This window comes from Microtus ochrogaster, chromosome 1, assembly GCF_000317375.1.
Source record: "Microtus ochrogaster isolate Prairie Vole_2 chromosome 1, MicOch1.0, whole genome shotgun sequence".
In the NCBI taxonomy this organism is placed as follows: domain Eukaryota; kingdom Metazoa; phylum Chordata; class Mammalia; order Rodentia; family Cricetidae; genus Microtus; species Microtus ochrogaster.
The window spans coordinates 38767285-38788347 of NC_022009.1; the positions used below are offsets into that span (position 1 = coordinate 38767285).

The following is a 21063-nucleotide window of genomic DNA, read 5'->3' on the forward strand; positions in this document are numbered from 1 at the left end:
CACTTGGTGTGGACTGTCTATCATGTCAGACACTTAGTGTAGACTGTTTATCACACCTGCACTCAGTGTGGACACTCTATCATGCCAGGTGTGGACTGTCTATTGCACCAGCTCCTCAGTGTGGCTCTCTATCATGGCAGCACCACTCTGCCAGGTGCTCAGATCTCTTCCAAACTGGCAGGAACTCCACATCAGTGGCAGGTAGTGGCATTAATGATGGACCTAGATTCTCTGGGTGAGGACTCAAACCGTGTGTGACAGAGGTGACCAGTGGTGTCTGGGACAATGGTCACAGTGAGTGTTTGGGGGTTTCTTGCAGGAGAGTATGTTTAGCACATGGTCAGAATGCCGTTCTTTGATTGTCCTCTCAATGAGGAGTAGAGCCCGTGTTTCCTCCTCCAGGTTTGGAATGTGTGACTGTCTTCAGGTAGCAGAAGTGACTCTGTGTGACTTAGACTGGGTCACAAAAGGTCACACCTCTTCCTCCTTGTTCTCTTGACCTAATACTTCAGGGCATCCCTCAAGAACTATGTGCTATGAGAACCCAAGTGAATCAGTTTGGATGTAGTTTCTTCCCTAAGGGCTCAAATGGTCCCAAGGGTGACAATGTTAAGAGATGGCGCCTAGGGGGAGATCACTCGGCACCAAGCCTTTGGAACAGATTGCATAGCTCTTCATAGGTCTCAGAGAACCCTAGTGAGTTCCCACAGAATGGGTTGTTCCAGAAGACCAAATCTGACCCCTCTTGGTGTCTGGCTTGCCATGTGGTCTCCTCACCCCCTCAAGCACTTCTGCCTTGGAGACCATCTGTTAAGAGGTCCTCATCAGAGCCCAGTTATTGCCTCTGCCGGACCCTTGAGCCTCCATAATATGGAGCTACAAAACGCTTTCTTTATATCCGGAGCCATGTGTATTTTGTCATCGCGACATAAAAGGAGCAAATACACTGACGAGCATGGAGAGGACGGTCAGATGCTCTCGTGTGGAGGCCCCGTTGAGCCTGTCCCCGTCATTCAGTTTCCCCAGCCAGCGCCAGATTCGTGGGGGAAGAAGGCCTCCCAGTGGCAGCTCTTCTGGTTCCCAGAAGTTTGAGTCATTGCATTTTAAGCCCTGATATCACAGAGCACAGCCATCTTGTTGGTGTCCTGTGAGAACCTTTGGCTTGGAGTATCCAGGCACATACCCACATGGCTGCCGTTCTGAGTGGTTTGTTATGCAACAGGAGACATTAGGAAAAGCCAGTTTTGTGATGGTTTTCAAGTTTTCTAAGGAGTATTTATTACTCTCATCTGCTCCTTCCACCTGCTCCCGATGCCCGCTTCTTGGTTTCCATGTGCTTCCTCCAGCACCTCCTTTCCGAGTGAATCTGTCCCTTTTATGTCCCTCTCATACCCCACCAGGTACGGTTAACACAGATGAACTGGCGCTTTCACTATTGTGCGTGGATTCGTCTTCAGTCACATCCTCAATCTCATTAGGTGCCCTTTCCCCCTTCGAGTTATTGCAGATAGCAGTTATCCCTGGTGCTTCATTGCCACAAAAAGGCCTGCCCTTCCTCCCTCCCTCTCTCCTTACCATGCTGGGGGATGGAACCCAGGCCCTGCTCATGTCTCTGCAAACACTCTACTATGACCAATACCTCCAGTTTGTACCGTTTAGCTCTTGACTGCTTTTCTAGACCCCACCTCCTGCCTGGCTCCAGCACCAATGCCACTTTCTCACTGTGAGTGATGCTAGCCTTCCACTTCTGGAGTTAATGTTCATCTTGGCTATGGCCTAGCAAAACCTAACATCTTTGTACGATGTTTACTTGTTCACAGCACACAGTCACCTGGTCATGTGGCCTAGGAGTGACCAGGTAGTCCTTCTGCTTTTGTCTGCTTCTATACACAGAAGCATAGTTAGTTGAAAGGTAGAGGTGGGGTGTTCCCTGCTTTCCTCGATGTCTTGCCCAGCTGGGCTAACTGGGATGGCCAGGATACTAGGTGTCTGGACACCCTCCTGAGTGCTGTGTGTTGAGGTTCCTGAGGTGACAATGTTCCTTCCATCAGACGAGGATGGGGAAAAGACTGAATCTATTAATAGATTAAACTAGAAGGCCCCCAGAGAGCAGAGTCTGGTCTCGGGCTAAGTGTCACTGTGTGTCTGGGTTTGACTACAGGAGAGAAATAGGAAAAAGAAGGTGACAATCAGTCCTTGACAGTAGCCCACACAGCTAAGCACTTGTCTGAGGCCTTGGTATTACACCAGGTGTTTAGTGGGTGTTACAAGTCTTGCTGTTGCTTTTGCAAGATGGCTCTGTACCTATTGATCCTACCTGGCGTAACTGCTGTCCATGTTGTTTATACAGCTAAGTGTTTGGTTGTGAGCGTATCTTCCTTCCTCTGTGTATGCAAATGCATTTGTTATGTTCTGTATGAACCACAGAAAAATTTCACCTGGAGCATAGATGATCATGATATGTGAAGTTTCCTTTCTTGTACATAGGAGACCAAGAAATCTATGGTAAAAAGTCAGAAAATATAAAAATGGCGCTCGGATTCAGGGAGTGTCTGGGCTGTTGGGAGGAGGGAGGGGAAACAGCTGACCTAAACTTCAGGACTATATTATGGCTAATGATGAAATCAGGTCCACAGCCCATTATTTATGGAACAGTGAAAATGCCAAAGGAACATAAAGCTAACTGCAATTGTCTTAGTCCATTTGGGCTGCCATGAAATGTCATGGATTGGGTGTTTACAAACAACAAGCATTTATTGGGCAGTTCAAGATCAGGACATTAGTAAATTTGGTGTCTGCTCCTTAAACATGGCCTCTTCCTGTGTTGTATTTTCATAGCTGGCTTTCTCTAGGTCTCTTTCATGCTGGCAGTCATTCCATTTTTGAGGGCTCTGTCCTCCTGACTTATCCACTTCCCATAGACTCAACTTCCTAATACTATCACGTGGCGGTTAAGATTTCAGCCTGAGGAATTTGGGGGTGGGGTTTGGAATAAATGTTCAGACCATAGCAGCAGCTCCAGTGGGAGAAGGGATACGTGCTGAGAAATAGCGCCCTGCTGGTAGGATGGTGTTGTTGGTGGCTAAGCAGGGGCAACCCTAAACTAACAAGAACTCATGGGCTGGCAGAGTGAAACTCAGTGATCGAAAGAGAAAGGTCATTGAGTGAACAATTCCTGGGAAACCCAAATGTCTCCTGTCCCCAGACAGGGCACCCACGAAAGACTGAAGTGCTATTTCATCATCCAAAGGTTTACCTGTAGAGATGGATGGGAGGCCACTTAAAGGAGCATGAGTAAACCCAAAGTAGCAGCACCATAAGAAAGTGGGTGACAACTCCCTAATTGATGGAGTCCCTGCTTCAGTTATTACTCCACACTCTGTATAAAGAGCGTTTCCTGAGACCATGATGTCGCTGGCAGCTAAGGCAGAATTGCCTGTCGTTGGCTGGAAGTGCAGGAGGAAGTGGCTAGGATCTTAAATAAGGGTTTAGTGGCCCTCCCATCCCTGCTTCTGTGAGGGGAGGTCAGGGATCCACAGGCCTGACTTTGAGACTCTCATTCAGAGAGTCCCAGCTGCTCTTGGAAGGGCGAGGGCTGTTGTGCTCCCAGGATAGTGGTCTACAGTACTTGACTTTTCTGTTGCCGAGAAAGAGGAAAAACCCCAAGGAATTTTAATAGAAGAATCACAAGACATCTCAACTGCTTATTTAAAAAATTGGTAAGAACATATTATAAATATTTCAAACTCAACGACAATAAACACACAGCTGCTGTCTGGAAAAGCCGCGGCTGTGGCGGTGTAAAGACTTACCTGTCCCTGTCTTGCTTCAGTGGTTTGTTGGCCTGAGTTTTTTAAAAAAATGAGATTTTCTAACACAGGCATCCAAAGTCCGTAGCCTTGTACTAGAAGAGGTGAAATGATAGCTCCTACCGACAGGCTGCTGTACTGTTGATGTGTTGATGGAGCTTGCAGCCTTCCTCCTGACTCTCCTGCAATTTCTGTCAGGAGTACTCCCAACTCCTCACAAACTCTGAGTTGACAGGGCCCAGCATTGTCTGCCCTTGAGGTGCTCTGCCAAGCATATGGACGTTGTCTGACGGTGGTGTTGATGTCAGGGTGCTTCCTGCTCCTCGAAGCTCCCCAGATTGTTTTCCATAGATGCTGCCTCACTCCCCTGCCTTTTGTCAGGGTGGTGCTGACAGCCCCCGTACCATGCGATGGCATCTTCTTCCTGTGATGTGGCTTTTCTCATTCCCATCACTTCCTGTGGATCCCTGTGCTGTGGTTGATGTCGGTAGCCAGTTCTGTCACTAGGTCTAGCCATACTTTGGTGTGTCCTTGTGGTACTGTTTGGTGTATCCGTGGCGGAGTGGAGACTGCCCTGCTGTGGGGTTGTCAGCCCAGTGTAGCGTTAACCTCCGTCTGTCCTTGAATACCAAGGACAGATGAACTGCAGGGAAATTTACTCTGCTAGTGGTAGATAACCTTTTTGTTTTGTTTTGTTTTATTTTTTCAAGACAGGGTTTCTTTGTAGCTTTGGAGCCTGTCCTAGAACTAGCTCTTGTAGACCAGGCTGACCTCAACTCAGTCATATCTGCCTCTTGAGTGCTGGGATTAAAGGCATGCGCCACCACCACCGCCCAGCTCATGAACTAGTTTTTAAAAGGATTATGCCGGAAGTTGACTTTCTTCCTTCCCCACTCCTGGTGCTATGTGCTTTCTCTGCATCAAGGTTCTAGGTTTTGATTTTTAATTTCTGTTGGAAAGTCTTAAACATTGAGTTCAAACACTCCAGCTTCCTAATTCAGTTCCATTGCTTTCTAGAACATCTTTACCCTTTCCGCTAGACTAAAACACCTCTGAGTGGCTAGACAATACCCCACATTTTGGAAACTCTGTCACTTCCAGTGGTCCCTTGAGGTTCCATTTGCTCCAGGTTTTTAGCTGAGTTTGTCTCTCAGAAGCCAACTTTAATTGGCTCAACTTTCTCTGCTTCCAGAACTGCAGCTCTCATGTCAGAAGGGCGGTCGTCACCTGCTTTTCCGCAGGATGCTGCGGTCGTCACGGAAACAGGCCAGTTAGGTACTGCAAAAGATGCCACTCCAATCACCACAATAACGAGGTGGGGGCCGCCGCGGAGACGCACCTCTACCAGACCTCCCCACCCCCCATCAACACGCGGGAGTGTGGGGCGGAGGAGCTGGTCTGCGCTGTGGAGGCTGTTATCAGGTAACCTCGGCTTCCTCTGAAGACACTCCCTTTGAGGCTCTCCTTGCTCACACAGAGATGGGTGAATTCACTTCAGGTTCTCATGCCCTCTGCTGCCTTGCCATGATGATGTTTTAATAAAATTTATGAATTCAATAAATATTTGGATTGAATGACAATTACGTGCAAGGCCTTGTGCTAGGTACGTAGGAGACTCAAGTGCCCTTCAGTTATCCAAGCAGGAACTAGAGAAGTGGAAACGTATAATTGTCAGGCTCTGGAGAGTGCAGGGTAGCGTGAGCAGGAGGTGTTAGGGTGGTGAAGTGGTGGCTCCTTCCAAAGTGAGGGTTTGAGTCCCTGCAGTATTAGCCAGGAGGAGGCCTTGCCCAAGAGCTCAGATGCACCCTGCTTCCTGCCTGTTAGTAATAGGGTGCAGAAGAGCCAGGTGACGTGGTGCTGGTGGGGACCACGAGGCTGAGGGATTCAGATGGCCCCGGCTACCAGGCTGCTGCTGAAGGTTTCTATTAGATGACGGAGAGAGCATGCCGTGCCACATCGTCTAGATCTGCTCTTTTCAGATACTATCCAGAGTCACAAGATTAGTAAAGATTAACTAATATTAAAATGCTCTTTTAAAAAAGAGACTATATCTTTTTGATTTGTTTTTACCAACTGACAAACACATGATAGAATTTGATGATTACTAAATCGGATTACAGAAAACTGAGATCAAAATGCAGCCATAGAGTTTCGTACATTACCTAGTTGTTTTCAGTGCATGTCTTGATTATATGATCGTAATTACAGTGAGCCTATGGTTCATTTTGGGCCAACATTCAATCGGCTCTTTCCATGTTGTGCTGAAATCCACAGGGTAGGCTGGGAAGACGGCTCGGTGGGTAAGAGAACGTTTGCTCGGCAAGCACGAGGACCTGAGTTTGAATCCCAGCAACCATGTAAAAGGCTGGGCACGGTCACATATGCCTGTAACTGCAGCATCAGGGAGCAGAGACAGGAGACCCGAGGGTGTGCTGGTCTGTCAGCCTAACCAAGGCAAGCTCCACATTCAGCAGGGCTTCCTCTAACTAGAATAAAGCAGAGAGCAGAGGAGGAAGACACCCAGAGTCCTTCTCTGGCTTATGCAGGGGTACACACAGATGTACATACGCTCAGCTCAAAGTATACACCACACCATAACACACACACGCACATACCACACACCATAACATACACACATGCACACACACACCATTACACACACATGCGTGCACACACACGCTCAGTTATAATTTTTCTCTGCCATCATATATTTAGATGGCTTTCATTTTTTCATATCTTATAAACAACTCTTTGATTTTCTGTGCGCAGGGCTCTTCCTATATAGTCTCAGATGTGGGTCAGCTGGACACAGGGTTTAGATGTTTTCATAATATGTTACCAAATTGCTTTTGAAAGCATGAGTATCAGTTTACCTCACCAACATTGTGTATGAAGTCACTTGTTTTTGCTGATCCCTTACCAGCATTAGTTATTATTACTTTTATCTGTTGCTTGCTTAGTAAGCCCAGAGAGGAACCATTGCCTCCCTTCCAGAGCCTTGACACTAGTTGTTGACTTTTCTTCATCTGGGTGCAAATGACCAGCCTGGCCGTGTCGGTGGCTGGGGAGCCAGAGGGAAGAGGTATTATTACATCAGCCTACATGCGATCTACTGGAAGAAGGAGTCTCTTGGCTTATCTCTGAGATGGGGAATATGAAATAGCGGGACAGTGAAACTAGCGTTTCTGGGTAAACGGCACAGACTTAGAGGAGGAGGGTGATCATGTTGGGGGAGGGCTCATGCGGCCGTTGCTCTGGATGGGCCGTGGTCTGGGATGTGCTTTTCCACGTCTTACTTGAACCCACCCTTCTTGGGCAGTTTGTTGAAAGAAGCGGAGTTCCACGCCGAGCAGAGGGAGCATGAGTTGAACCGGCGGCGGCAGCTGGGTCTCTCCTCCTCCCACCACTCCCTGGACAACGCTGACTTCGATAACAAGGATGATGATAAGCACGACCAGAGGCTGCTCAGTCAATTCGGAATATGGTTCTTAGTAAGACGCCGCCAGTCACTCTTTGCTTTCCTCCTCTCCACTCCTTCGGTATAGCCGATGAGGGATGTCTCCTGTTCTTTTGAAAGGAGACAGCGAACAGTGAGACATTAACCTTTTGAGTGGAGTAGTGTACTCTGGGGGGTAGTAGCTCTCAGTTCTGTTAGATTTATCCAGCAATGCTCCTAGGAAGTCACCATGTCCAGACTCATCTCCAGAATCCTCAGAACCTTTCTTTTTAATTATAAAGAAGTTTATTTTACAACCAATTTTGGGTACACGTGTAATTTTATCATTAAGAGGAAAGAGGCTGCATAATAATGCCATGGGTATGCCTGTTAGTTTTTATGTAATCAATGACATTTTGGCCAAATATGTGATACTCCAGGACTCAAATCATCTTTGAGGTTTTCAGGGTGGATCAATATTTTAGTTTTTCAATCGTCAGTGCTCACCGAATTTGTCTTTAACAAGCAAGAAGGCAGCGAGACCCACAGCGCCAAGGCCTTGCCTGACTGAAGCGTGCCTCCCTCAGGAGACACAGTGGGAGAGTTGCTAGTGTCGGCTTTCAAGTATGGATTCAGTATGAGGCCCAGATGATTTATACCTCATCATTTACGTGCACTAGGGAAGGGAGTCTTTGCATATTTAAAGGGGGTCTGTGTATACCAGAGGAATTCTAGTCAGGCTGTGTGGAGTGAGTGGTTACATTTGAGTCAGCTATACTGCTCATTCAGTGGAGACCAAACATGGCAGAGACCCGGCTGAACGAGCCCGTTCTGCAGAGATGCACGCTTTTTTTCCTTGTCTTCTAGAGTCAAGGATTGTGTCTCCATAGTGATCACTCTCTTCTATGCTTGTATAGTTTTGGAAAAAAAAAACTATCAAATTGGGAACTGTTGATTCTACATGTCTTGCTTTCAAGAACTTATTATGTAGGGACACTGCGGCTCCTTTTGTTGAAAACTCCTAGAAGGGAGGAACAAGGCTTTAATTAACTAATTAATTTTGTATTCTTGGATCCCACCAAGTGCTCAGTTAAGTATTGTTTCTAATGGATAGATGTTTAAAAATGACTTATAATATGGCCAATTGAGAGGGGTGCTAGGGTATCAGAATTACTACTGATGCAAAAGTTTTACCTGAATTAGGTGAGAACTGAAATATTTATGGGTATTTTTAATTGAAGATATTAGTGAAATATCACTTAACTGACTAAATCCTTTGGATTCTGTTCTAGTTCAGGTTCCATAATAGAGTTACACTAGGAAAGTGATGCTTATTGGCTGCTTAGGGATGTTACTGTGGCAATCCCTGCATGCCTTCGAAAGGACCCAAGTTCTCATAGGTGATAATCATTTGAAACATTCTGATTTTGAATCATCTGGACCCTGACCCCCTCCTTTAAATTTTTTCTTGACCTTTACATGTACTTGTAATAATTTTGTGAAGCTGGGTGGGTGGAGCCTGACTGTGATCCGTTGTGCCTACCGCAGGTGAGCCTCTGCACACCCAGTGAGAACACGCCCACAGAGAGCCTGGCCCGGCTGGTGGCCATGGTATTTCAGTGGTTCCATTCCACGGCGTACATGATGGATGATGAAGTTGGAAGCTTAGTGGAAAAGTTAAAGCCCCAGTTTGTTACCAAGTGGTTGAAGACAGTATGTGATGTCCGCTTTGATGTCATGGTCATGTGCCTTCTTCCCAAACCCATGGAATTCGCCAGGGTAAGTGGAGGTCATCCATCTGGACCTGCTGTGGGGGAGGACGTGGGGAGAAATGCCAACTTTGACCCTCCCTCTGTCTGTGTCAACAGCCAAAGACAGTTAGCTTACCTGGGTGTGGTGGCATCCACCTGTAATCCCAGACTTTAGGAGGCTGGGACAGGAGGATTGCTATGATGCCCATCGTTGGGCTACACAGTGAGTATCAGGCTAGTCAGGGCTACAGTGTGATGATACCTTGTCTCAAAAATCCAAACCATATCCACATAAACAAACAGCAAGGGCAGTTAGTGTAATACCTGCCCACAGCTTTGGTGACGTGCCATTTTGGCCTTGTTTTGGGAAGAATGGCATGATGGGATAATGAGGTATCTCTAATAACTTATATGTTCATTCTTGGTGTGGCTTGTTTTTATTAAGAAATAAATAATAACAATGGTTTTTATGGGGCTTGGGGGCTCAGTTCTTTTCTGGCTTGCAGCCAAAGAGGAGAATTTCGGAAGCTTTATGTGTATTTCTAGATTATGACAGAATGACATGACTCTGAGATAGTTTTTTACTATGGCAATGGATCTTCCCTTGGGCCTGCATATGCCCAGTGGGTCACTAGAAACAGGTAAAGCGTGCATCTCTAGCCTCATTTTCTGTCTTCTTTGGGTCAGATACCTTCTTGCTCGACTGGGCCTATAGGTGGGTTGTAATAATTATTTAGGCCTCTCAGAGGGTAAAGACACCAAGGTAAAGCAACTCAAAGGTATTTCAACAAGTGGTCCACCACCGGTTTTTAAGGTGCCATATTTTCAGATCTCTGTGATGGTTCCTTGAAGTCTTCAGTAATTACCTCACACCTTCCAGGGTCAGTTGAGCTTTTCAGGAGGTCACTCTGTGAGGAGACAGACTGACACCCCTCGTCAGGACAGGGATTCCACAGGAAACAGACCCCCCCCACACACACACACTTCCAGCATCACAGCTCTGGTAGATAATGACCTGGATGCTGATGGAAACTGCCCCCCCGATTGCCTCCCTCCCTGTCTTTTGGGGTAATTTTCTCAACAGGAATAATACTCACTGTGAGCAGAACTGAGATAATGGCCAACCAGACACATTTGACTAAGACTGCTCCGCTGTGTTGCCTCACTTAGGCTTCCCCATGTATCTTCTGGGTTTGCCAGGGTTCCAGAAGACAGGCTTCACCCTCTGTCTCCCCAGTGTGGTCATCCTGAGTGTCAGATTCCTTCCTGGTTTTCAGTCATTGCTTTAATTTCTGGGGTGAGTGAACAGACCTGTTTTGTTGGGAACCCCTCCACTCCAGCTTCTCATCTAAGACACCAATAACAGTGGAAGTCTACTCCATGATGTTTAAAAACGCCAAAAATGGTTCCTAGAACTGTTGGAATCCCCGCTCCTTGCACTGGAGAACAGTTTTCTCCACTGTCCTCTTCTATTGCTACCAGTGTGGATGACTATTTGCAGATGCTCAGCTAGAAAGAGCCCACATTTCTTCATTACAATATAATTTGTGCCTAACCAGGAAAGGTGGAGGCCCAGAATCAGTTTTTGGCGGCAATCTGTGATTTTTTTTCAGAGTATTTTCTAGGTTTTATTTTTATTTTAGATATTTTGTTTTCTTTCAAAAAGACCTTGAGATTATCTTTAGTTTAAAACTGTGCTGAAAAGAGACATTTGAGGATAAATCAGAGCACAAACCATCTGCAGGAATAACTGCTTCCAGGATCCAGATGGCTGAGCATCCAGCTATGCTATGCTCCTCGCATCTTTGGTGCCACCTACTGACTCATTTGTAAAATTGCATTTTTATGTGATGGACAATTTCCAGCTGTTGGATTTCTCTGTGCTGGTGTGCTCCTCTTACTTCCCTTATAGGAGGCAGATTTGCTGTGATTCTGGGGGATAAGAAGTTACGTTGTCAGTAAAACTTTTCCTCTTCCAAAGTGGGCCTTTTGTGGGAACCAACGATGATTAATTAGAAGTGAAGGCTCATGGATGAACATAATGAGGGATGATAAATTCTCCCTGAGCTGTTAGAGATTTGAGACTTCCAGACCAAAGCCAACATGGCTTTGGATTTTTGAAGCTAAGCACAAGTAGCGACTTCCCTCGGAGTGGCTGAATTTTCAGAACCCTCTCTTTGGAGGGGTAAATGGATATGCATTTTCAAAATCCTCTGCTTTAGGCAGACACAGCAAGCTCAAACACTCTTTCGTTTTCCTTCTTGAGCTCAAGGTTTCACTTTGAAACAGCCTCTCAGTAGTCTGGAATTTGAGTGTCTCCCCTATCTCGTTCCCGGTGACCTCCTTGAAATTGTACCTGCAACAAAGATGCCAGGCAGATTGTGTGGAGAGCTTTTGTCAGACCTTACATGATTAGGAGCCCACAAAGGGGCCTGAGGAAGCAAATTCACGAGCAGAGAGCTGCGGTTGGATAGGTCGCAGACCTTGTTCCTGAGGACAAGAAGCCAGGAACGGAGGTTTCTAGACGGTAACAAAGTGAAGATGTTAGTGTCACAAGCGACACTTGTTTCCTATGAGCAGTGCAGAAGTTGTGGGTATTTGGTGCATTCTCGAGGGACTTGAACTGCTGTAGATAAATCTTGTGAAGCTTGAGTCATTCAGTTTTGGCTTGTAGGCCTTGGGGCAAGACTACTCAATATTAAAAAAAAACTTTTATTCATTTGTTTATTGTGTGGTGGGGGAGGGGTGTACACGCAAAGGCGTGTGTGTGTGTGTGTGTGTGTGTGTGTAAGTCCAAGGACAACCTGTTGTAGTTGGTTACCTCCTTCCTTTATCATGCTGGTCTGAGAGGTGGAGCTTAGCTTGGTATGGCAGCAGACACCTTTACCTGCTGAACTATCTTGTTGACCCCAAAATGTACAGTCTTAGTAAGGATCTGGACAATGGATTTTAGTTCTCTGTTGATGCTGGCCCAGGAGGGTGAGAGACTATTTAGAAACTGACTGTGGAGGTGGCTACATGGTGGACTGCTTACCAGGCAAACATGTAGACCTGTCTTCAAAGCACTGAAGCCGATGTGAAAAGCCACATGTGGCCATGTATACCCCTGTAACTTGGAAGACAGGGTTTCTCCATGTAGCCCTGCCTGTCCTGGAACTTGCTCTATAGACCAGTCTGGCTTTGAGCTCAGGCCTGTCTCTGCCCCCCAAGTGCTGGGATTAAAGTTTGCTACCATGCCTGGCTAGACCTTAGACCTTTTTTATAAAAAGACTGTTGCTGCATATGGACAGTAGAGAGAAAGAGCAAGCACTCTATCACAGTGCTGTTCGTGAAGGAAAATCTGCAGTACTGAGTGTTTCAGTAGGAAGTGTGTCTGTCTGCGGACAGGAGCAACTGCATTCTGATCCGGCGTTAGAAAGAGTGATTTTTCAGTGTTGTTCATCACAGTAGGAGGAGAACTTGGGAATTACAGTTTTCATGGGCTCTGGAAGTCCACGGCAGAAGAGTTCAAATTCAGTCCATGACCAGTATCCAGACCTACCTGAAACTGCGTCTTCTTGTTATGGAGTTTAGCATGAAGTCCTCAAAAGAAGAACCACAAAGGGCCAGTAAACACTTTAAAAAGCATTCAATAGCCCCAGTCATTATGGAAATGTGGATTCAAACCGATTTTGATTCAGTCTTGCCAGACATCGTAGTCCACACCTTTAATCCCAGAAGCTGGGAGGCAGAGGCGGGTGGATCTCTGTGAGTTCGAGGCCAACCTGGTCTACAGAGTGAGTTCCAGAACTTGCAGGTCTACACAGAGAAACCCTGTCTTGAAAATAAAAAAGATGCAGTCTCTCACCAGTCAGAATGGCCACCATCAGGAGTATAAGCAGCAACAAATGCTGGCATAGATGTGGGGACAAGGGAGCCCTCGTGCATTGTTGGTGGGGGTGGAAGTCAATGTGGCCTCTTTGGCAATCTGTTTTGAGGTTTCTCAAAGATGAGAAATAGAATTACCATCTGACACAGCTGTACGGCTGCTGGGCATGTCCCCGAAGGACTTCATGTGTTCCTGCAGAGGTACTTCTCTTTGCACTTGGATGGATCTTAATGGTGACTTGAAGATTCTCACCGACCTCACTCTGAAGACCGTTGGGCTGTGACTCCTAATAGGTCTGTCCCCTTCTAAGAAGCCCTTGACTGTAATTGTAAGTAGCATGTTTCGTTTTTTTGGCCAGGTTGGCGGATACTGGGACAAGTCCTGTAGCACCGTGACTCAGTTAAAGGAAGGGCTCAACAGGATTCTCTGCCTGATCCCCTACAATGTGATCAGCCAGTCCGTGTGGGAGTGCATTATGCCAGAATGGCTGGAGGCTATCCGGACGGAAGTCCCTGACAACCAGTTAAAGGAATTCAGGGAAGTATTAAGGTGGGTAAGTAGTTTGACAAAGTCACTAATCGTAGCGCTATCTGACAGCCACAGAGCATGCGCTGTGTGCCAGGCACTCTGCTGATCATCTTATATGGTCCTGTGGAGTGATGTGAAGAGCTCAGGCAAAGTGCCGCCAGAATCTGAGCTCAGAAGGTGTGAACCTATTCAGAAAAGGTTTTGTTCTTGTGGAGCAGTAATTTACATCATTCCCTTTGCTTATGTCTTTAGATCTTGGGATAGTTTCTTCTATTAATTCCCATATGGGGATGAACGCTAATGTAATGTTATCAAGCCATAAGGTCATTTCTATGTATTGATGGAGACTCACCTCTAAAAGTGGTGAAACTTACGCGTGCCCGATGGGAACACAGGCCTTAGCTCTCTGAGGTTCTAGTTAGGAACACTTCCGTGGCACCCACCAGCCATCTTCGGAGTGTGCCCATCGGTCACTTGCTTCTGTTGCTCTGCTTTGCAGCAAAATGTTTGACATAGAGCTGTGTCCTCTGCCATTTTCCATGGAAGAGATGTTTGGTTTTATCAGCTGCCGGTTTACAGGATACCCTTCCACGGTGCAGGAGCAAGCCCTACTCTGGCTTCACGTGAGTTGAACAAAGCCACCATTTTGAGCAGTCTTTTGGCCACCGGGCTTTAGATGCCTAGGGGACAGGGGAAGAACTTTGGCAGAGACCCCAAACCTTTGTGTCTCTGGAAGTGTGCTGCAGCTAGAGTCACATGTGTGAAGATAAACCACTAAATCTCAGATACATGTAGCTGTAGCTGTAGTGGATGAATGTGTTCGGTAAGATTATCAAACTCGTAGGGCCTTTTAGGCCTTGTGTTTCGCTAGGTGTCCGGGGCTCAGAGAAATTACCTTTGCCTGGAAAGATTGAGAAGTACTCAGGGAAGGAATGGTTTGTGCTGTACTTTCAGCCCGGGATGACTTCCTCTTCTGTCTCCATCAAAGAACACAATCTTTTAAAGCCTGCCTCACAAATTACCTCCTCTCGAGTTTTCTGTAGCTCTCAGGCCACCCAGGTCATTAGTCCTTCCTGTAGCATCCCACAGGCTGTCTTTGGGAATTCTTCCCTTTCTAATCGTTTTTTTTTTGAGTGGGGGAGGGATAGGAGTTTTCCTTCTGATTATGAACCCCGTAAATTCAGGGACCACATATTATTTTTAACTTTATAGCTACCCAGGTTTTTCCTCCTAGCATTTGGATAGGCATTTTATTTAATGAACACTCAGTTTGAAAAAAATAAAAATTGTGACATCGAATACCCTCCCATGAAGCTTAGACATTTTCACAAAATGAGAGCAGATCCATAGTTTAATTATGATTGCAGAAACATTTTTTTAAAGTTTGCTTTTTGTGATGCTGGGGATCTAACTTAGGGCCTTCTTCATTGTTCTAAGTGCCAGTGCTGCAACAGAAGGTTTCAAAGTACTGGCCCGGTACTTTGGAAGAGTGCATTGATGAGAATGGACAAGACAGGGTTCAACTCTGACTCACAATAATTAGCTGTGGAAACACTTGCTGATCTCTTGTGTACAGCAGATAAAGGCTGGGTTAGAAACTTTCTCAGTCTTTCTTCCTCTGAGTAACTGACAGTGGGGGAACAGCCCCAGTAATTAAACCCAGAGGAAGTGGCAGTTGTTCCCAGAAAGCCATAAAGGAGATCTAAGAGGAGAGGAGGGTGGATTCATTCTGTCTGAAGAAAGGAAGCATGGGTCACCAGAGAGTTCATTGCAGATGAGGTGCATTTGCCCCAAGAGGACGTGAGCTTGCACCGGAAAGTAAGAGAGCTTGCAGCGTTCAGTCGGAGTGGGAGTGGGCCCGGGCGAGGGCTGCAGTGATGCATGGTGAGGAAAAGGTTCCATAGTGCGTAGGAGAGAGGAGGACACAGCATCAGGGAGACAGTGGAAAGAATGCAGCAGCTTACTGTACAATGGGGAGGGGAAAATGGAAATTCCCAAGATGACTGACTTCCTGGGTGTAAAAATGGCTGTGCTCATATGCCTATGCTAACTGTCCTTACATCCAGTAGTTTACATAGAAAAAATCAAGTTGAGTTTTCTGAGTTTGAAAATTTACTTTTTGGGTGTGTTTGTGTGTGATTTTCCCTCAGGTATTATCGGAGTTAGATATCATGGTTCCACTTCAACTCTTGATAAGTATGTTTTCTGATGGTGTTAATTCTGTTAAAGAATTGGCAAATCAAAGAAAGTCAAGAACCAATGAGCTGTCAGGGAACGCCGCAGCACGAAGGGTAATTATTGCCATGACTGTTCTTGTCCTACTTGTTCAGACTGGGGAAACCCTTGCCAGCTATTCCAGCCTCCAAAGTAGCATCAGTAGAAATCTCTTTGGGAAGAGTGTACCATGTTCCATTCCATTAATCTTTTAATTACATTAAATAAGAAAACATTTGTTAAAGACAAACTTGATATAGCCTTTAATCGGTAAGTTACTGTTTTCATTTCTTTTTAATTTAATTTTGCCTTCTCTTAGCATTGAGAGAATGAGAGTAATTTTTTTCTGCTTATGTTCTTCCTCTGGGGTAAGACAGATCCTGGAAATAGGAATTCTAGTTACTGGAGATCAGTATTTCACTTTGAGGAGAGTGACTTTGTTTTGTGTTTGGGGAAGACATGGTCAATTGTTGGGGACTTTAAGTGATGAGGTCTTTTCATTGTATCTTTGTGAGTGAGAAAAAATGCCTAAGAATGTAAGATGTCCATAGAGGACCTGAAGGACTTTCTATAGGTGCAAGGGTGTCCTCAGACCATGAGCAGTTCCTGAGAGGTAAAGGACCTCAAGTGTCTGCATGGCAAGCTTGTCCTCAGAATGCTCCCCAAGTCACACTGACGTCTGGGGATCAGAAACCCTAATGAGGTCATAGGATCATAGGTTATACTCAGTGGATTTTTTTTCTTTGAAAATGATCATTGCCTACCTGTCTGGTAGGAACCAGTGGCCCGCCTTGTTTTCTTCCTTTTGCAACTCAAAGGTTGTATAGCAATTCACAGCCTTTCACTCTGTGTTATGTTCACACTGAACATTAGCACAGAGTTGTAGGAACCCATCATCCTCATTTCTACAGTTGCTGAAACTTAGGTCCAGTGAAGTGACACTATAAATGTGTATTCTGATTCATATGGGGTGATCTTCTTTACCTGGAACTGAGTGCTGTTTGCTGTGCTTCCTGACCGCCAGAATGGTCCTTATGGGATGAAATGGCAGTTGAGCATGACACACAGACATGGCAGATAGGACTCCACTGCAGAATGTATTGCTCTTAGTAAAAAGGGGAGAGTCTAGTGGGGATTCCGCTGGGGGAGTGATGAGAATGGCTAAAGGCACACAAGGATGATGAAGCACCCTCACCCAGTGATAGCTCAGCCACAAACCACTGTACCTGTGGGGCTGAAGGATACAGAACTCCAGCAGCCTTCCTGGAGCTGGAACTCCAGTAGATGGCTGACTGTGGTCACCATAGAGTGGTGACCTCAGATGCACTGCAGGCAGAAGTGGCAAGAACTATTTCTGCCTCTGACGTCTGCAGCCCTGGTGCTCTTCTGGTGCCCACCACTGACTGAGCCCACCTGGACACCAAATGGCAGAGGGGCAGCTGAGAGACAGTAAGGGGCAGAGTAGAAAAGCTCCGTGAGGATCTCGGGAGGGGATTGGCTGGGTACATGGGAAATAGCCAGCACTGCAGGTCCATTGTATCTTTTCTCATGAGAATTTGATCATTATAATCTCAGGGGTCATTCTCAAGCCCTAGAAGTCTACATTTATAATTCTAAAAATTATCCTAAAATATTTTACCTTTTTATTTTCTCATTTTCCACGAGTTTTCAGTAGTTTAGCCATTGTAGATTATTCTGGCAGCATTTGATAGGATGAAAATGATGGCTGGCACCTTCATTCTTCAGGATCCCAACTCCTTCCCAGACTATGGAATTGTGGGTGTTTTCCTTCCTTGAATACACATTTTATGGGGATATATCATGTCTGGAGGTACAAATAATTTGGGGAAGCCAGTGTGACAGCAGAAAACACCTTTCCTGGGGCCCTCACACACCAGGGAGAGCACTTGGAGCCTTCATGAAGTCATTTGCGTTTGCTGGTGTGCTTTCTTCCAGGTGAGTGTCGCCTCTGATCCTGGTCGGCGAGGTCAGCACAATATGTTGAGTCCGTTCCATAGCCCCTTCCAGAGTCCGTTCCGGAGTCCCATGCGTAGTCCATTTCGTAGCCCTTTCAAGAATTTTGGGCACCCAGGAGGAAGGACTATTGATTTTGACTGTGAAGATGATGACATGAATCTAAATTGTTTCATCCTCATGTTTGATCTTCTCCTAAAGCAGGTAGTAGAGCCTGAGATTCCTTTAGTTCCCAGGCTGGGTCCTGTCCTAGAGATTCTGTCTATTGGGTGGGCCTCTTTGCTCTCATTGACGTGGGGCAACATCAGACTCCCGAGAACCTCCTAAGGAGTCCAAGAACGACCTGTGTGACTGTCTGCAGGGTCATTGACATGTGAAAATGGATCTGAGTTTTAGAAACACTGTTTTGGTAGAATGAAAAACTGGATACTGCTATTGTCGGGAAGGTCAATGCAGACTTTTGTAGCAATGGGGATAATTTAGGTATGTTTAATAAACTGATTTCCGAAGGGAATTTTAAAAGTTGAAAAGGCTCTGATGAGAAGGATGTTTCCTCATAATTTAAAAAATTGAAATTATTTTGGATTTACAGAAAATTAAAAGAATAATCCAAAGAACCCTCAACACCCTGCTCTCAAATTCTTTAGATGTTGTTGACCCCACTTTCTTCATGAGTTGTTGTGAGACTAAGCTGCAGGCTTGGGATCTGTCCCCACACTCCAGAGCACTCAAGTCAGACAGCGTTACTGTCTAACTCACAGAAACTTTCTTTTTAGAATTAATATAAAAATATTTCTATCAAAACAAAAAATAAACTCAGCCAAATTTAAAAATTATTTACTTATTTTGAGTGTGCATTTGTGTGGGGATATGTTGCCTACATGTGTATTTAAAAAGACACGTCTTTTTAAACTCATCACTCTGTATAATTTTACACATTTAAAAAATGTTGTTTCTCACCTGCTGTCCAGATCTTGGTTTCTAAGTACTATGATCCAAGGAAAGGAGCCAGGGTTCCTTAGAGAAATAGAAATGGCCGGTCCCAGAATTGAGACAAGGGAGAGTCTGGAAAATCTCACAGTGACAGAAATTAAGGAACTATTTTAAAAGATTGTGGAAGGCTAGGGATGTAGCTCACTGGTAGAGTGGGGCTTCCAGATGCAAGGGTTTGAGTCCTGATACCACACACAGAAAGAGAATGGTGTAGACGTGTTAGAGGAACATAGAGCCAGTTTGGAGGAGATCACACTAATCACACATGGAGTAGTGTGAGCCACATAATAACTAATCAGGAATAGTCAGATGAACAGCACGGTAGAGAAGGAGCAACGGCTCCTCTAGTGGGAGACTACACAGCAGCAAGTACAGGGGCGGGGAGCAGGGAAGGATGGACTTGGAATATGGCCATTTTGAAGCCATTGCAATCATAACTGATTCAGGCATCCACCAGGCTAAAACCAATAGCTGAGAGTCTGATAAAAAACAACAACAACAACAAAACACACGTCATGTACTAATTACAGAAGGAAAAGTGGCCTCTCCCTCAGCATCTTCAGGAGATTCCAGAACCACTCACAGCACCAAAATCCGAGGATGTTCAAGTCTCATATAGGAGATGACCAGGATTTGTAAACAGCACTACCTAATAAAGCATCACATACACCCTGTGCTTTAACTCTTATCTCTGCTACTTATAACACCCAATACAAGGTGAGGGTCATATGAATAGCTGTTGCACTGCATGGTTTAGGCAAGAAGAAGATAAGTCTGTACGTGTTCAGGAAAGATGCAGTGATCTTTTCCAATTGTTTTTGTCCTTGGCTATGGTTGGATTTGCAGAAATTGATCCCAGGAGTACAATGCATCATTATAGTTACTTTCTAGTAGAGAAACTGAGGAGATCACAGGCTCCCATGGGTAATTCTCCCCTGTGCTTCCTGATAGGAGGTTTTTAAGAGTGTTTAATTGTGTGCATGTGTCTAGGTGGGGATGCAGTGTGAGCACAGGTGTGAGAGAGCGCGGGTCCCCTGCTGCTGGACTTACAGGCTGTACTCAGCCTGATGCTGGGAACTGAACTCAGGCCCTCTGGAAAAGCAGCAAGTGCTCTTAGAGCCACCTCTCCAGCCCTGCCTCTGGATACAGTAACCAGAGAGGATATAATATCACACGTGTGAGCTTCCCCCCACCCCAGTGTCTCACTCAAATAAGTTCATATGGAAAAATAAAACAAATTATATTTGAGATACATTTTATAAAGCAATAGAATGTTAATACTATAAAGTATATTCTCAGAAAATCAGGGGTAGGAATAAAATGAGCGAGGAGCTGTTCTAGACAATGACTGAAGGCCTGGGGCACAGGTCAGTGGCACAGTGCCTACCTGGCTGTGTGAGAAGTGTGCAGCTACCAGCACCACAGGGATGAAAAGTCACCATCTCCACCAGCACAATGGCACCTGTTTTTAATTCTAACACTTGAGAGGATGAGACAGGAGGATTGCTGCTAGTTTAAGGTCAGCCTAGTCTACATAGTAAGTACTGAACCAGATAGGGCTATATGGTGAGGCCATATTTCAGAGAGAGAGAGAGAGAGAGAGAGAGAGAGAGAGAGAGAGAGAGACTCTAGAAAACAGAACAAATTAAGTAATCTTAGATTGTTCTAGTATCAACAAACAAACAAATCAGGCCACGGGGACTAGAGAGATGGGTCCGTGGTTAAGAACACTGCTCTTCCAGAGGACCCAGGTTTGAATCTAAATACATGGTGGCTCAGAGCCATCTCTAATGACACACAGATTTTAAGGATAATCTGTATATTTTATTTTGTATACTATTTTTAGATGGATGTTAGAAAGCAGTGTGTCTTCATGGCTTTTAAGCATATATTGTTTTAAAGTAATTGAATTATCGACAAGTATTATGCCAAGAGAATGCTGGATTAAGGACCAAACTCTGTCTTCTTTCTCTTCCTTCCTCTCTTTCTTTCTCTGTCCTTTGGTGTGTCTTTCAGATGGAGTTACAAGATGATGGCATCACGATGGGTTTGGAGCACAGTTTGTCAAAGGACATTATTTCTATCATCAACAATGTCTTCCAGGCCCCCTGGGGGGGCTCCCACAGCTGCCAGAAGGACAAAAAAGCGAAGGAGTGTAACTTGTGCCAGTCTAGTATCCTCTGCTACCAGCTGGCTTGTGAACTCCTGGAGAGGCTAGCTCCCAAAGACGAAAGCCGGCTGGTGGTAAGCAGCTGAAGAAATGAGATGCCTTATGACAAGCAAAGCCGGAGTGACGGGGCTGTTTAACTGTTGTCTAGGACAGGAGATGGGGACACAGGACACAGACTTGTGTTTGAGTGGCTAACGTTGAATGGCAGCAGCTCCGTTCACAGAGTTTTTACAAACACAGAACATTACTGGTATCCCTAAAGGATTTTTATCACTCAGTTATGTTTATGAAGTTTAAATAATAATGGACATAGTACAGAG

General features: G+C 45.4%; 1 protein-coding gene across 11 annotated transcripts in view; it reads left to right on the top strand.

The window, feature by feature from the left end:
- Unc79 (unc-79 homolog, NALCN channel complex subunit) overlaps positions 1–21063 on the top strand; it is a 244519-nt gene that overhangs the window by 107501 nt on the left and 115955 nt on the right. For 10 of the 11 annotated variants that reach the window (XM_026780832.1, XM_026780863.1, XM_026780869.1 and 7 more), the window contains exons 12-19: positions 5002–5231; positions 7129–7300; positions 8794–9024; positions 13223–13413; positions 13892–14015; positions 15543–15683; positions 17563–17784; positions 20590–20817. In XM_026780832.1, coding sequence (XP_026636633.1) covers positions 5002–5231; positions 7129–7300; positions 8794–9024; positions 13223–13413; positions 13892–14015; positions 15543–15683; positions 17563–17784; positions 20590–20817 — 1539 coding nt within the window. The remainder of the gene's footprint in view (positions 1–5001; positions 5232–7128; positions 7301–8793; positions 9025–13222; positions 13414–13891; positions 14016–15542; positions 15684–17562; positions 17785–20589; positions 20818–21063) is intronic. The other variant, XM_026780857.1, reaches the window with a different exon arrangement.